At 36.1% G+C, this 17,656-nt stretch overlaps 1 protein-coding gene across 2 annotated transcripts; it reads left to right on the plus strand.

Annotated features, from left to right (window-relative positions):
* Positions 1-1,912: 1,912 nt before the first annotated feature.
* LOC131024637 (receptor-like protein 4) lies at positions 1,913-6,411 on the plus strand. Of its 2 annotated transcripts, XM_057954143.1 has the most exons (9): positions 1,913-2,343; positions 2,412-3,497; positions 3,798-3,948; positions 4,123-4,194; positions 4,754-4,822; positions 5,101-5,169; positions 5,506-5,583; positions 5,715-5,923; positions 5,992-6,411. In XM_057954143.1, the coding sequence occupies exons 1-9, from the start codon at positions 2,262-2,264 to the stop codon at positions 6,096-6,098; spliced, it is 1,923 nt and encodes a 640-aa protein (XP_057810126.1). In that variant the 5' UTR covers positions 1,913-2,261; the 3' UTR covers positions 6,099-6,411. The 2 variants fall into 2 exon arrangements, 1 of the variants encoding a protein (XP_057810126.1); XR_009101961.1 differs by lacking the exon at positions 5,992-6,411 and having other exon boundaries at positions 2,046-2,343; positions 5,277-5,583; positions 5,715-5,856.
* Positions 6,412-17,656: the final 11,245 nt, after the last annotated feature.

The raw sequence follows: 17,656 nt of genomic DNA on the forward strand, positions 1-17,656 counted from the left end.
ATTGTATTGATGAATTAGCTATATATATAATATAGTGTATATACACATGTTGATGAATTAGCTATATATATAATATAGTGTATATACACATGTATTATATATATATATATAGGTAATAAAAAAAAAAATTTGACCGGGCGACCGCCGAGGGTGCCCGGGCTCTAGATCCGTCTCTGTGAACAATATTATTCATTGCACGCATACTGGACTATTGTTAAGGTCAACTATAAAATCCCTCGGCTTGTAACCCAATTCTTCCGCATTCCTGAGACGACTTTTAATGCTACATTCCGGAACAGCATGCACATGCTCCCTTTCCTTGTCCGAGCCCTTTGGATGGCCACGTCCTCGCTTCGACTCCGAGAATAAGCAATGCTAAACATAAACATGAGTACATAATTATGGAAACAAATAACTAGCATACAAACCAAAACTAAAATACATAAGTAAGAATTATCTCCTACTATCGTATGACAAAGAAGAAATGGGAATGATAGAAAGCAACTTATTAATATATACTCCCTGTTATATTATAAAATTTTAAAATAAAATTAAAATTAAATTTTTAATTCTATCCATATCTTAATATTAAAATTAGGTGTAATCTTTTTTTTTTCTCCACTTAATCGAGAGAGTGGAAAGAATGAAAACTTGAAACCCTAAAGTTACGAAATATGATTAACAGTATATATAAAATTATACTCTCTCTTGATATGTGTCATTTTGTGTTATACACAACTTAATTGAGAGATGAAGGGTGTATACTATTTTTTAGGAGTGGAATGAATATTTATTTGCAAAAAACTGAATGCATATATATATATATATATATATATATATATATATATATATATATAGGGAGAGGTTCAAGAAAGAACCATAAATAAAAAAAGAACGGAGAACCATTTTCAGCCATTCGATCATCAAGATATACGGTGGATGCATCATCTTGTTGGATGAATATAGAACCTGGGTTCGAATCCTGAAGGGAGCATTTTTTTTAATTTTTTAATGCATTAATTTTTACAGTGAATGCATTAGATTTGATGGTTCTCCCGTTCTCACAAATAATGTAGTTCTCTGTAGAACCACACCCTATATATATATATATATATATATATATATATATTCGTGTGTTAATGTTTAGCCATTATATGCTGCATTCCAAGAATATTTATGAAGATAACAATGTAAATACACCACTGTAGTTAATTAATGTTGTTTCAAACTTCAATATGCTGAAATTAATGTGAATTCTTAGAAGTAGCTGGCTAGCTCTAAGCATGAAAATCCTGAACGTAATGTAGTATTTAACTTTTTTGCATTTGTACCTAGGGCCAGCCAACTGCTAAATTAAATGCTAGTAGAAGCAATTAATTCATGGATTCCTTCTCCTATATGAAAGAGAGTTGAAATTTGATTTAAAGTGTTTAGATTTGTGGATCTAATAAATTTATTAGACAACAGCAGCAGTCTTACGGCAGCTCCGACGATCACCCACTGCCAATTTCAACATTAATTGGTTACTTCACAACCTTCAAATACGAGAGACATTCATAAAACTTAAATAATCCAACATTCCTACCTAAAACTGCACTAAATTAGAATTATGTATATATATAAAATCGTTATAATGCATATTTGTAATTTTACAAGCTTATGTAGCTATTAACTACACTAATGAAATTATTATTTTTTTAAACAGAAACGGAGCAGCTATTATATTAAATCTTGATACGTTATTAAGACAAAGTATTTCGTTATCATATTAATTCCTCTACTAAAGTGATGGTATAAATGTAGATGTAGTAGTATCCACCACATCACAATATGACAACAGATATCATCCCTAAAGCAGCATGCCTTTCTCATCCCCATATGATTTTCAACACTAAAGCAGTATGCCTTTTTTATCCCATATGATTCTCAAATTATTGTATACAAGTAAGATTCAATATAACACAAAAATAGAGATTATTCAACATTTTATTTTATTACGAGAAAATTCTATTATCGGTCTCTGAAGGTGAACACTGTCTAGTGTCTAGTGTAAATATGCTGTAATTCAAAAGATATCTTCCACGTAAAAATAAACAAATAAATCTAATGTTGGAAAGTAATTTTACAAAAAGCAAAAATAATGAATATCCGCAGAGCAGAGAAATGCGAGTGATGTCGTCGTCGTTGGCGTTGCATTAGATTCTTCCCTTGATTGGAATTTGGAAACAAACTGAAACGGCTGCACCACTCACTCACTAACCATGGCCACCCTCCATCTCCATCTCCTCCTCCTCCTCTCTCTCCTCCCCTTCTCCCTTTCTCTCTCAAACCCATTCGGATTCGGTAAGTCCACCACCTCTACACTCACATTATCGACATCTTCGACTATACTTACTCTATTTTGTTGGCAGACTACAGCATACACATTGACTGCGGCAGCCACGCCGATTCCACCGACGCCTTCCACACCACCTGGCTCTCCGACCGCTTCCACTCCGGCGGCGCCACCTCCGTCGTCTCCGAGCCTCTCCATTTCCGCCACCTTCAGGAGAAGACGCTCCGCTACTTCCCCATTTCCTCCGGCAAGAAGAACTGCTATTCCATCCCCACCCCAGCCGCCGGCCGCTACTACCTCCGCACCTTCACCGTCTACGACAACTTCGACGGCAAGTCCCACTCCCCCTCCTTCGACGTCTCCGTCGAGGGCACTCTCGTCTTCTCATTTCGCTCCCCGTGGCCCGAATCTGTCTCCCGCTCCGGCGCCTACTCCGACCTCTTCTTCCACCACAACGACTCCACCGCTGACATATGCTTCTACAGCATCGCTACCGATTCCCCGCTCGTGTCCTCGCTTGAACTCACTCGAATCGACGATGATGCCTATCCTTTCGACTACGGCAAGAATTCCAGCAATTATATTCTGATCAATTACGGCCGCTTCTCCTCCGGCTCCGATCAATGGGGCCCTGGATTCAGCAACGACACCGACGTCTTCGGCCGGTCGTGGCTGTCCGACTCCGAATTCCGGTTGAAATCCGTCTCCATCACTAACGGAGCAACAATCAAAGCCATTTCCGCAATCAAGGCTATTGCTAGGGCAGACAAAAGCCCCAATTACTTCCCTGGAAAGCTCTACGAGACGGCGATCACGGCGTTTGAAGTTGGGGGTAGCGGCGGCGGGGTGCTGGAATACGAGCTGCCAGTGGACGCCAAGCTGGATTACTTGTTGTGGTTTCACTTCGCGGAGATTGACGTCAGCGTGACTAGGGCGGGGCAGAGGGTTTTCGATGTGGTGGTGAATGGGGAAAATGTGAAGAGGGTGGATGTGTACAAGGAGGTTGGGGGTTTCACGGCCTACGATTTCAGCTTCGTTGTGAAGAATTTGAGTACTACTACTTTGACAGTGAGGCTGGAGCCCGTTGCTGGCGCGCCTGTGATTTGTGGCCTTGAGAATTATGCGATTGTGCCGGTTGATGTCCGGACTGCGCCTGATCAGGGTATGTGTTATGTATACTTGTTTGATCATGTTCTGGAATTGTAAATTCATGCTTGTGTGTATTTTGTTTGTAGGCTGGCCTCTTAGTTTGTAGATACATAATCTTGAAACTTAGGGGGAAGCTTGTAGCTCATTGGTCATTGCTTAGTGAAATTTGATTGCCATAACAGGATTGCTTAGTAGTTGACTAGTTTTAGTGTAAATGTTGGGGAAGAGTTGAGATTGTTGGTTGCAGTTTAAACAACAAGTGATAAAGTTTATCAAGAGCATTATGATATAGTTCGGAGTGAAACTTGTGCAGTTGTGGCTATGAGAGCGTTGAAGGAGTCGCTTCATGTGCCTGACAGGATGGGCTGGAATGGAGATCCTTGTGCCCCTACCGTGTGGGATGGATGGGAAGGTGTTACGTGCCATCCTACCAAGGATGAATCTTACCTCGTTGTAACTCAAATGTAAGAGTGATTCTTCTCCTTGTAAACGTATAAAAGATGTTGATGGAATGTGTTCAAAATGATGCTTTGGCTTTAATTGCTTGCAATGGATTCTGCTTTCTATTGTTGCTTTAGTTTGTTACCTGACTGTCGCTAAAACATCAATATGCACTACTATGTTTTGAAAATTGGCAGAGATCTTGGGAGCCAAGGATTGAAAGGTTTTATCAGTGATCAAATTGGACTCTTGGCCGACTTGGTAAGCCTGTAAGTATCCAAGCATGATTTCTTATCTGTTGTTCATTTGTGTATGAGTTGTTGCTCTGAGAAAAAAGTAGAATATATTTGAAGTCTTGAAAATAGTCTATACAGCTAATTAGCAACACAAAAAGATATTTGGTTTTCTTATGGAGGTGCTTGGGATGATGACCGAAGTTCAACCAATATTTGATTTTTTTTATTGTCTTCTGCTGGTGAGTGGTGTGATAAATTTGAACATAGTTCCATATTAGGATGAGCCTCGAAACATAGTGCTGGTGCTAGAGGAGTTGTGTACGCCATTCTTGGACGCCAGTGATTTGTTGAAAATAGTTCTGCTCTGTGATTTTCTGGTTAGACCATTATTTCTTCGACAAACTTACAGTGCTGACGTTGTTTGACACTTCATATCTAATGCTTAAACAAGTTACACTCGTAGAAGTAGTTGGGAAAATTCTGTAGTGAAGATCAGTTCTGTACATTTTCTTTTCTAATTACTTGAATATATGATAACTACTCCATTATATTCAATTTTGTTTCTTCTAGACTAATTTAACTGTGTATGCAGGAACTTGAGTTCTAATTCTTTAGGAGGCAATTTACCCTCAGGATTGGGTCGACAGTCGCTGGTGAAACTGTAAGATAACTTAATCTTGCAGCATTTGTCTGCTAAATCATTCAAATTTATGTGTGAAGTTTTAGGTTTTATCATTTGATTTTACATGAGATTTTATAACACGAGAAATAGGATGAAACAAGCAAAGAAGCGAAGTTAAAGAACGAAACAGTATTTGTATATGTTTTGCTGCTTGTGAATGAGGTTTCTCTATGTGCTTCTACAGTGGTGCAGCTTTATCAATATTTCTTTTCATCCTCGCTTTATATTTCCATGACTGCTCTGTTCTGTCGATGCAGGGACTTGTCGAACAACAAGTTTATAGGTTTTATACCAGACAGCCTAACTTCGTCTAGTTTGCAACTTGTGTAAGTCATGAGCATCTTCCTGTATTATTATGAGGAATTTGCAGTGTGTAAGAAAGTAGATCATGGTATAGTATAAATTTCTTCTCTAAATCTGGCTGCTTATATAGCTGGCATACCTTTCCAAATGAGCACGCTGAAAACGGGAGTTGCACTGCGTCGTCCCAGTCTGCATTTATCCAACCTGTCATAAAGGCTTCGAATTCCTCACTGATGAAAGACCACATATTTTTACTAGATCATGAAAATTTTCTAGTCAAGCTTTTCACCAAATACACAATATACACAACAAAATTGATTCATCTACTTTTTTCTGAATTGTGTTCTGTTTCTTCTCAGATTGTTGAATGATAACTTACTGGAAGGAGAAGTTCCAGAAGAACTATATTCGGTTGGGGTCCATGGTGGAACCATTGAGTAAATCTTTCTCTTGAATCTACATCCAATATATGCTACTTATAGATTGAAAGATGATAATTTCCACTAGAAATTGAATAAGGTTAGAACAATATGTCATCTGCATTTTCTAATAGACGTATCATTTGCAGCCTCTCTGGTAATAAAGGGTTATGTGGCTTAACTTCTCTTCCGAAGTGTCCGCTCTTTTGGGGGAGAAGTGGCTTATCGACTGGTGGCAAGCTCGCGATAGGTCTGTCTTGTCTGATCATCGTTTCTTCGGTTGTTCTTGGATCATACTATTTCTGCATCAGGAGGCGGCACAGCCACTACGACTTTGCTCTGCCCCACGAATTAGCATGTAAGTTCTCACAAACCTCATTTTCAAGCAAGGACTATGATGATGATGTATTGTTCATTTGTTTGCAGCACTCTCTGCAAAAAGAAACAGATATCAACGGCAGAAATCATTGATGGTTCTTGAAATGGAAAGCCAACATGCCAAAGGATTCATTCCAACGTACGGTCCGAATTGATAGATATCAGCTCTTCCTATACAAGAAGAGAACACCAATTTTGACAGGTAAATCAGCTCGACACACTATGATACAATGATGTCGCTCAAGATTGAGATCGCGGTCGAGGCAAGCTCGTAATGGCACACTACATTGTCTTAAGAAAAATCACATTGTATGTAGAGTGTATCCTTGCTGACTCCATATTGGTTTTGGCCATTTAGTCTACAAAGCTCGCGGTGTTCAATTCCTGCTTCTTTTTCTTCAATGAATGTAGATCACCATCAATTTGTTTGGTCTATTTCTTTCTCATCTATTATAGTGTTCTTCATCATTCTTTAATTTTTTTAACGAATAATGGCACACTATGAGTGCATTTTGATCTTGAGTAATATGATTAGTCCAAACATTTCTGATTTTGTGTTTATTTATCAGGTTTGATATTGTGGTGAACATAAAAATATATTCGAGTTTATTTTGTTGTAAGAATCAGGGACGACGACACATAAAGATAATCAAATTATTCAATATTAACTTTAAGCATATATTTGAGTTTATTCTATTTTAAGTTTGCCCATTTCTCACCATGGCTCCGACTCCTTATGTGACGATCTTTGGGAAGCTTTCACTCATGCCCGTGAACATGTGGTTCTTGAATTTTTTCATGCTCGCCGCGAGGCTAATCGAACTGCTCATGAGCTTGTTCGTTTTTCTTTTTCGTACTATGATGTTTTGATATGAAAGGTTGATTTTTCCGATTGACTTCTAGATATTGGTGATTCTGATGCAAGTTAATAAAAGCTTCCTTTCCCTCTAAAAAAAAAAAAAGTTTGCCCATTTCTGCCTTCCACGCATTAAAAAAGAAGGCTAAATTATTGTTTGACATGTAAATATATCAAATTGCAAAATCCAATCCAGTGTTACTATTGAGCACTGTCGAAAATGCATTATCTTATACTAAATGGTTCTGGGCCTAGCGAGGCCCATTTTCTGCGACATGTTCGACAACAGATTCAGATATATCAAATTCTAGGCCCAGAGCAGTATTTGACTGTTCATGTTGAATTAACCTTTTCCTTTTGCCTCACTTTAAAAAAATCGTGTTTACCTAAAAATAAAATATTGTTTTTGCTATTAAAAAAACACGTAGCTAGAACTATGGCAATACTCATATCGAAGTGACTTTAGCTGCGTTGTGGTCCAATTTGGATAAGGTTCTTTAGAACCCCCATTTTGTCTCCATATTTTCAACCAAAAATATGTTTAGTAAAAACTGGGCCCATCTTTGAGCAGCTTTAAAGTGACTGATTAATTAGTTAATTGTTAGGTACTAAATTAGGAGTGAGGCCCAAACTCAGAGAGGCCCATGCTGCATGTCATGATCAATTAATTACATGCATCTCCCCTCCCATTTTCATCATCTATTCATTCCTTTAATAATTTTTGTTCTCATCCATATATTCCTCAATCTTTCGACTATATTGAGCTCGTTTGATGTGTGATAAGGGTGTAATAGATATTTACGATAAGCTAAGATATTATGTATTTAAAAAATTAAAGCTCTCAGTAAGCAAAAGCCCTATATTTTATTTGTTTCAAAAATCAAAGCTTTTGCCCTAAAAAAAATAAAAAATAAAAAATCAAAGCTTTTAATACTTAAAATAAATATAATATTGAACTAAACTATGGATGCTGTAGATAATCTAATACATTTAAATAAATATATCGTAATATAAGATATCAAATTTTACCAAACGAGCCCTATATTATTTTAAATCTCATTTATCTCGATCGTCGGTGCATTCATGTATGATCGATGTTATCACTCCTTAATTAGGAAGTCAATATTGCATATTAAACGAGATTGAAACATAATAAACAGTCACGGCCAATCTTGATCGTTTTTGAAAAAAATAAAAAATCGAAATCTCTTAATATATATTAGATCCATTTATCACAATCTGAAATTGTGGAAGAGGGCATATAAGTTCTGACAAGAAGACACAGTTAGATGTACAACATGAAGTACATGGATATATAGAATTAGTTAAGATGTGAGTTTGATAAATATATACTTGTATATGATGATTGTCCTTTTCCCCTAAAATCAATTATATATTTATCGCAATGGGGTCTTTGATAAACCAAATTGGTTGCATCATACAATGAATGTTATCTGGATTCATGGAAAAGCAAACGTTGTAACATAAAACCAATGTATTTTAGGGTTTTGATGAATGTTTGCTGGAGTTTCAGATCTCATTCAGACTTCGGCCCCATCACTTTATCATCGAACTGTCGTTTTCACTTTGATGTATCCTTATCTCAATTCAGCGTACTTTTTCTGCATCCCCTCAACTCTATGTTAAACTTCATTATTATTATTATTATTATTACTACACCCATCTCTATAATATTCCAACAAATTTTGATCAATCATCATAATATTCCAGTATGTATGACTCAATTTGGACCTTCTGTCTTTGTATGATCTACGGTTGCATCTCATCGAAAGATGCATAATATATTGTAATATATAAAATGCATCTTTTGATGACAATCGTAAATCGTACAAAGATCAAATGGTCCGAATTGAGTTTCATACTATGGGAGTCAAAGTTTCTATTTAATCATTTACCTATATTGTATACTCATTTTCACATTAATGAGTTTTATGAAAAATGTGAATGGAGTTTGGGTCCCACTATAAATGCGTGGAGAAAAATAAAGTGTTATGTGGACCCTACTGCTAAATGGAAATGATATTGTGGACGAATCAAAATGATAAAAGTAGAAACGATATCGTGGACGGAGGGAGTATAATATATATCTTGACGATGCTAAATGAAATTAAGAGAGAACATGAGGTGATTAATATTTTACGGTGGGGAATCGGAAGTCATTGTATAATATTTACTAATTAATGAAAGTAAATCATCTGCATGCGGATATTTTAATTAATTAAGTTTATACTTTATACATGGTAAAAACTGATGAAAAGTCAGAAGCTTGAAACTAAAGATAAGAATATGAAAAACATCACGATGCATGACAGCTGAGGAACATAATTAATTATTATGGTAAAATAAGTAAACATTATATTTACAACAGAGTTTGCAGGCAAGAAAGTCTGCTAAGCTGAAAAAGAAAATGGGGGAATCTTTATGGTTTCCCATTTGACAAAGAAAAGGTAAATTGTCAAAAGAGAAAACCTTTTATCATTTCCCCAAATGTTTTAAGTTCTTTTATTTCTATTTTCCTATTTTCATTCTTTCCTCTTTCGTCTATTCCGGCGTATAATTAAACCTGAGAATGAGATCAGATCCTCTACTTGGTGTACCATTTGTTATACTTCATTATTTTTTGCTTGATTTTAGGTTTTATTTAAAGTTAGTTAGGGCTTATTATATTGTACTACTTAGAATTCATAATTTCTTTTTTGCTCCTAATTTTCATTTTTGAGTCATATTTGATAATTAGGGTTGCCCGTTCTAATTTTAATTTCACTTTTCGATTGATAAATGTTAGTAATTATTAGATCAGTTTATTATTTTATGATTTTTTTTTTGTTTCATGATAATTATTATCAAAATTATATATTTGGGTGCACATGCTACATTGTATTCCCCAAAACACTAGCTGTTTCGGATTGAAAGAGTCAATAAAATTCATTCCACAAAATATACTGGGTTAGGGTGCGTACAATATTGTAATGTACAATTGCAATTATCTCCATTTTCACTCGTCATGAGATATTATTCAAGCTTGTACTATTCTTGAATTTGATTAAATATGAAATTATGTATAGACATATATATGTTTCTTTTTTTTGTGGGTAGATTAATACTCCCTCCGTCCCACTCCAAATGTCTCATTTTCTATTTTGAGTTGTCCCACTCAAAGTGTCCCATTTCCTTTTTTTTGGCAATACACTCTCTCTCTATACTTAATATTTAAACAATTTCCATCAATCCATTTTATCTACTTTATACCCACTTTATCTACTTTATACACATTTCTTAATCTCGGTGCGCAAAAGAAAATAGACATTTGGAGCGGGACGGAGGGAGTATTATTAATAATATAAAAAAAGAGTATATAGTACAGACATCGAAGGGCCATACTACGGGTAAAGCAGACATACAAATTTCAATGTACTAATAATTCAACTCATTTTGTACTGTTGATATTATAGCAACGTTTCTGCTAATATAAAGAAATTAACAGAGATTATAAATTATTCTAACAATTATTGACTGGGTCATATGTTTTAGAAATTAAGATTAAGAGACTGTCACACAGTATGATGCTCAACCAAACATTCATGTCTTTTTATGAATATTTTTCGATGCTTATATTGAATAACTTTAAAGTTATTATATTTAAATAAATTCAAGATCCATGGCATAATATTAATTATGCATCTGGGTCTGACTTTTGACTCCAAAAATTAGGCAGCAAAAAAGCCAAGTTGACAATTCTCTATGATGACTTTCATATATGTGTTTATGAACAAAAAGACAATGACTTTTCTATGCTTTTGAAAAATAAAAACATTATATATCTGTCCTTATTGAGTAAAATTCAACTTCCAGGCCGCAGCTCGTACACAGTAATGATCAAAATAATAGTATCTAATATTCTTTTTTGACTAAACGAATCACAATTCAAATCCTTGCTGATAAATAAATAAGTACATAAATACGTGAAGTAACCTTCGCATTTATTAACTTTTTAATTATCTATATTTCTGGAGGTCTACATGTCGAGTTATGTTGCAACTAGTCTTTTTTCACTTACAAGTTACAACTTTAATCTCTGTTGATATGGCTTTGCCACGTCTACTAATTGCCAGCTGTTATTTAGAGACTAGATTAGGTGGAGGTTTATTATTATATGAGTGATATATAAGACCAAAAGTTTGCCATTTGACAGTATAACAGTATTGATTAATTTTAAATATATATATATATATATATATATATATATATATATATATAGGGATCAATGAAGAATGCTAAATGTAGAAGGAAACAACGAAGGCTGAATAACTCAATACATTTACTGAATAAATCACGCGAGCGCATGAACGAAAAATGTACGTGTTTATTCAGTAAAATAACTATTCGTGCGGTCGCGTGATTTATTCGGTAAATTTATTGACTTATTTAGAACAAAATATAGTTACTTCTTCATAGATCCCAACCCTATATAATACATATATATATATATATATATATATTATAGATCTTAATTTATCTGGTGTTATATTTACCATCAATACATGTTAATTACATTTACAATAGGGAAAAGGTGCAGATTGACCCCCGAAGTAGTAGCCCTTATAGCATATAATTCATCTTACTCACTGTGTGTGCAACTAAACCCCTGAACTCCGAGAAAAGGGTGCAAATTCCCCCCTTTGACCTAACGCCGTTAAGTGTCCGTTAACGTTTGGGTTTAATTGCACCCTCTACTTCAGGGGTGGATCTGCACCTTAAGTTTTTTTTTTTTTTTTTTTTTGCTTTTTTATAATTTCAGCAACCCACCTCTGGCATCAACTTAACCGCCCCCAGTACTCATCGGCTCCAACTTACACTTTGTCAGCTCGCACGCGCTCAATCTCTTGATCGTCGACTGTTTACCGCCGACATGCAGCAGCATCACCAACTCCAGATGTGGACCTAGATCGAATCCTGCTTGGTCCAAATCCATATCCGTATTTTTTTTACTTAGGTCAGGATCCGGTCCAAATCCATTAGGTCCAAAAAAACGAGATTCATGTCCAGATCCATTAGATTCACAGGGTCTCAAGTCCTGACCCGGACCCGTTCTTTTTTCTCTTTTAAAATAAATTTACAAATATTAAATTAATCAAAAATAAAATAATAATTATTATCTAGAGTTTTAATAATTATTCAAAAATAAATAAATAAAATTTAAATACATATTATATAGATAAATATATACACAATTAATTTCATAAGATAAGCCTAAAACGTTAAGGTGTTGGAGGAGATGCTGTTGTGCGGGGCGGTGAAGAAGCTGGTGGCGTTGCTGCATGTAAGGGGTGGGCAGTCGACAACCAAGAGATTGGGCGCATGCGAGCTGACAAGGTGCAAGTCAGAATCGATGAGTACGGGGGCGGTTAAGTTGATGCCGGAGGTGGGTTGCTGAAATTATAAAAAAAAAAAAAAAATTAAGGTGCAGATCCACCCCTGAAGTAGAGGGTGCAATTAAACCCAAACGTTAACGGACACTTAACGACGTTAGGTTAGAGGGAGGAATTTGCACCCTTTTCTCGGAGTTCAGGGGTTTAGTTACACACAGTGAATAAGAGGGGTTATACGCTATAGGGGCTACTACTTCGGGGGTCAATCTGCACTTTTTCCCTTTATAATAACACAAAATATATTGATGCACATAATACATAAGCGACAGTTTATCCAGTTATACTGAAAATAGTAATTATATATGGACTCACACGACATCAAAAAATAAAAACTATTTGGATGCTTTAGACACATTTAGGGTAATGTTAGAGAGTTGTTAGAATTAATGATATTTGGATTTCAATGTTCTGGTTGTTGCTATCTGATCCAAAATATATTTTTTTATAAAAAAATTTAGGCAAATATATTTTTTTATAATTGAATTAACTTATTGTGTATAACTAATAAATAAGATTCCATGTTTTTATATAGTTTGTAGATTTTATGATTATTGGTCACAATTTATGAGGAACTAATTAAAAAAAAGCAAAATAAAAATAAAAAAAATACTAACATGGACTACACATCACGATACTCACTATACATGATAATAGATAGAATGCAACAAGTCGGTCCATATATATAACATATGACTCAATGCGCATACGACGTAAAAAATTAAATTGTATACGAGTTGAAATATTCAACTTCTTCATCATATGCACCTCAGTTCTTATTTAAATACGTAGATTCACGCGGTGAAATATAATCCAAGCAACCTCGACCTCTAAGTAGAATTCAATTCTATACTATTGACAATTTGACATATACAATATAATATATTTAATTGAAAGAGGTTTAAGTTAATCGAACTTAACTAATTGTCTTTTGGAGTTTTATGCTCAAACTTAAATTCATTTCTTCAAGAAATTGAGCTTAAACTCATAAATTTATGCTCCAAATAATCTTGACTAATTAGGGCTATAAACAAGTCAAGTCGAACCGAATACTAACAAACTCAACTTCGGCTCATTTAAACATTCGGATGTTCGAATTTAGCTTGAGCTTTATGTAGTTAATAGAGCTCGGCTTGACCTCGGCTCATATGATGCTTGATAATATCGAGATTAAGCTTGACTCGTTAATTGTTCGTATACATGAAGTTCGAGTTCAAATTCATTAAAAGTTTAGGAAAACTTCTTAATTAAAATGTTACTCGAGCTCAAGCTCGAATTGTTTAAGGCTCGTGCACTAACTCGATTGAAGGTTCGTGAACAGGCTTACAAACATGTTCGTGAATAATCGAATTCGAACATGTTCGCAAGATCAAAGTGTCGAGTGCTGTCAGGCTCGAGCTTGGCTAGATAAAATTATTTTGAGCTCGAAATCAGTCTCAAGCTCGGCTCATTTATTATCGAATTGAGTTCCAAACGAACTTTTTTCGAGTCGAGTCTCAAATAATTTGTGAATGGTTCTGTTCATGTATAACTCTATGACTAGCAGGAAATTGAGGTCATATTCCACTTGTTTCAGAGTTTAATTTCCAAACAATCTTGAAGAATATTTGAAGCTATAGTAATTATCTAAAGAGTGTAAGACAACGACGAAATGCAATTTATTTGATAAGATGCCATTTAATAAATTTTATGTTTAAGTTAGTGTTAGTGATGAGGAGTGATTCCTACATCAGCGCTGAACATTTAATTTTATTATTATTATTATTATTATTATTATTATTATTATTATTATTATTATTATTATTATTATTATTATTATTATTATTATTATTATTATTATTATTATTATTATTATTATTATTATTATTATTATTATTATTATTATTATTATTATTATTTCTACATATCACTAACAAGACGACTAACATCATCACATGGATTCTCGGGAATGATGTAGAAAGAGAAAGAAACCAACAACACTAAGAGACAATCTTTCAGCGTTGTCTAAGGAAATGAGTGAAGACGACATCAACCACGCGGCGTAGTATTGGCAGCACCGTGAAGAGAAACTGATACTTCCTAAGTTGAAGATAATTGAGAAGAATATTGTCCAGTGACATCCCCATGATAAGATAAAAGAAGAGAAGACAGTGCCGCATACATAACCTTTTAGCACCGCATTATCAAGCGGAGTGACATCCGAAAAAAGCTGCAAGTTAGTTATTAATTGACGATTGTGTTAATAGAAGTGTGATGAAGGACATGCAGAGTACGTGAGGATATTTGTTTTATTGTTTTACCCCTTGTTGTATCTCTCTTATAAATAGCCGATTGGCCTCATTTGTAAGGATTACGCTATCTTGAATAGAAGAATTCCTTTGCATTTTTTCTAAAGTGTTCTTCAGGTCTTTTGTGTTCATTAGGTCACAAGCGATTTCTCTGGTCCAGGTTCATTTTCTAGCGATATTTAATTAGTTTTATTTAAGTGTTTATTATATCTTCACCAACTGGCGCCATCTGTGGAAAATTTGGGTTAAGACGTGAGAGTAGTTAGAGTTTTACTGTTTTCTCCTATTGTTCGCTATTATTTTCACCACGTCGCAAGTATACGGTGTAGTTGCAATAAGTGGAAGCAAGGTCGTATCCCACAAGGATTGGTGAATTCAAACTTCTAAATACTATTAATAAGTTGTTTTCAATCTATTTAGACAACCAAAGATGAAGAGGTATTGAAGGTTAAATCAAAGTTAAATTAAAGCAAGCAAACTAAATAACAATAATATAAACTTAGTTAATAAATTGAGGAATGACTCGAAGGAAAGTTATCCTAGGGACTAGATTTCGATGGATCGTAATGAACTTCAATCTAAATCAATATAAATCTTGATATGGCCTAGTTATCTAGGGCGATCTCCCCACTAGTTTTAGCCCCCTCCTGGATGACTAAAACAGTAGATTACGGGTTATAATTGCCGTCCCCGGTCAATTTCTAACCTATAACTCCCAAGAGCACAAAGGATCAACAAGCCCTCACCCAACTCTCAACCTTCCGGTTTATTGAGATGATATGTATCAAACTCCTAATCTATTGTAATTATCCTCTCCCGATTCAAATAAAAAATTAGAAATGCACAAAAGGTGGCCAACCAATCATACAAGAGATAAATCTAGGACTTGAAAAGATAACAATAAGCACAATCAAGATATATATTGAACAAAGAAATCAATCCATTACAAATCCATCTAATCTAATCCCTAAGATAAGATATTTTAGCCAAGCATACTCATAATAAAAGCAAATCTCAAGTCATAAGAAAACATAAATAAAGATATAGAGAGATAGAGATTCATAGACAAATCCTATAATCTTGATCTTCAATCATGTAGTCTTTTTTTTTTTGATCAGAAAAAGAAATATATATATATAAAACTGAAAAAAAGGCACCAGAAGTGCCATGAGAATTACAGAGCGTGAAGATCAAGATTCTGCGACATCCAAGATGAGAAGCTAACATCAGCGATACAAAACTTGAAAGTCTTAATCCAACACCAAAATCTAACCTTAATCTCACGGATTAGAGCTTGAATATCCCACTGCTTTCCGTCGAACCGACTCTCGTTACGGTTCTTCCACATTAACCAAGTGATGCACATCCACAGTGCAAGGAGTATCTTCCTATGCTTCTTCTTCCCTAGATTTGCAAAGGCCTCTATATGCTCAGCAATATCATTTGGTCTTGGGCCGATGATGCCGAGCCATTGTTGAACTCCCGACCACACAGCGTCCGCCTTCGGGCAATCGATGAAGAGGTGTTTGCTTGTTTCAATTCTGTGACAGCAAGCGTTGCACCAAGATTCTTCAACGCCAATCTGAATATTTCTTCTTCTCAAGTTGTCGCAGGTTGGAAGCCTATTTCTAAGAAGTCTCCATGTCGTGACTTTTGCCTTATGAGTTGCCGGTGTATTCCACACTTTCTTGAGGATCTCAGATGTGGGATTGGGATTGTTGTTTCGTGTCTTTACGGCTTTGATAATATCGTATGCAGATTTTGTAGAGAAATCACCGCCCTTTGAGGCCTTCCATCTCCAAGCGTCCTTCTTACCTGCAATTGGTGAGAAAGGAGTAATAACAACAAGAAGATCGTTAGCAGCCTCTTTTTCCCTCTCGAGGAGAGCCCGTCTCCACTTTAACTTCCAAACCCAAGAGCCCTCCACCCACGCCCCTTGGTCGCAGACAAGGGCCTCCTTTCTCTCACTCAGTCTGTACAGTCTAGGGAAAATCTCCTTCAGAGGTCTTGATCCAATCCACCGATGTTCCCAAAATTTGGTATTATTCCCGTCTCCAAGCACCCTCTCGACGTTCTTAGCGAACCAATTTCCCGTCTTCTCCCCGACCGTTGACAACACATTCTGCCACCAACCCTTCCCACCCCCTCCCTGAGATCTTCCCTTTTTTTGCACGCTGATCCCTTCGCTATCCCATTCTAACTCCCCGTATATTGATCTCACAATTCGCGCCCACAGCTTGTCTTCCCCTCCTGATAAATACCGCCACACCCACTTCGACATCAACGCATAATTGAAACATTCCACGTCTCTAAACCCCAGCCCGCCATGCTTGAAATCCAAGCTCAAATCTCCCCATTTCACCCACAATATTGCCCCCTCATTGACCTTTCCCCCCCAAAGGAACTTACCGAAGATGGAGTTGAGAGCTTTAATGGTAGACTTTGGGATGCAGGTGTAGGAGAGCTGGTAGACCGGAATCGCCACGAGAACAGATTTTATCAGTGTAATGCGACCAGCAAGGGACAAGTTTTTGGACCTCCACCCTTGGATCTTCTTTTTAACCTTGTCCACGATATGATTCCAGTTCACCACCTTGTTCAAACCATTACCAATTTTCAGCCCCAGGTAATTGAACGGATTTGATCCCACCTTACATCTCAGTTCGGCGGCCATTCTTTCCACTTTCTCTCTGTCAACACCTAGCCCAATAATGCTGCTTTTGTCAAAATTAACCGTGAGACCTGAGAGTAATTGGAAGATACCCAGCACATACCGCATTGCCGAAGCGTTGCTTTCACTGTCATCAAGAATGAAAATGGTATCGTCCGCGTACTGCAGATGTGAGATCCTAATCTCTTCTTTCCCGATAATGGCCGGATGAACTAAATTTTTCTCCACTGCCTTTGTCATGAGGGAATGAAGACCTTCGGTAACAACTAGGAAGAGAAATGGGGAAAGCGGATCTCCCTGTCTAAGTCCCCTTTCGAGCTGAAATTCCCCCGACGGCGAACCGTTGACCAGAACATTCGCCGATGCCGACTGAAGACATCCTGATATCCACTTCCTCCAAACAGGATCGAAGTTAAAGCGATCCAACATTGTGTCGAGAAAATCCCATTCG

This window comes from Salvia miltiorrhiza, chromosome 5 (genome assembly GCF_028751815.1).
Source record: "Salvia miltiorrhiza cultivar Shanhuang (shh) chromosome 5, IMPLAD_Smil_shh, whole genome shotgun sequence".
Classification (NCBI taxonomy): Eukaryota; Viridiplantae; Streptophyta; class Magnoliopsida; order Lamiales; family Lamiaceae; genus Salvia; species Salvia miltiorrhiza.

Excerpts from the sequence above, each read along its gene's own strand:
- LOC131024637 (XM_057954143.1), top strand. The coding sequence starts at position 2,262 with ATGGCCACCCTCCATCTCCATCTCCTCCTCCTCCTCTCTCTCCTCCCC. Across the intron at positions 2,344-2,411 it reads CTCAAACCCATTCGGATTCG|ACTACAGCATACACATTGAC; the intron begins GTAAGTCCACCA and ends TTTTGTTGGCAG. Across the intron at positions 4,195-4,753 it reads TTGGCCGACTTGGTAAGCCT|GAACTTGAGTTCTAATTCTT; the intron begins GTAAGTATCCAA and ends CTGTGTATGCAG.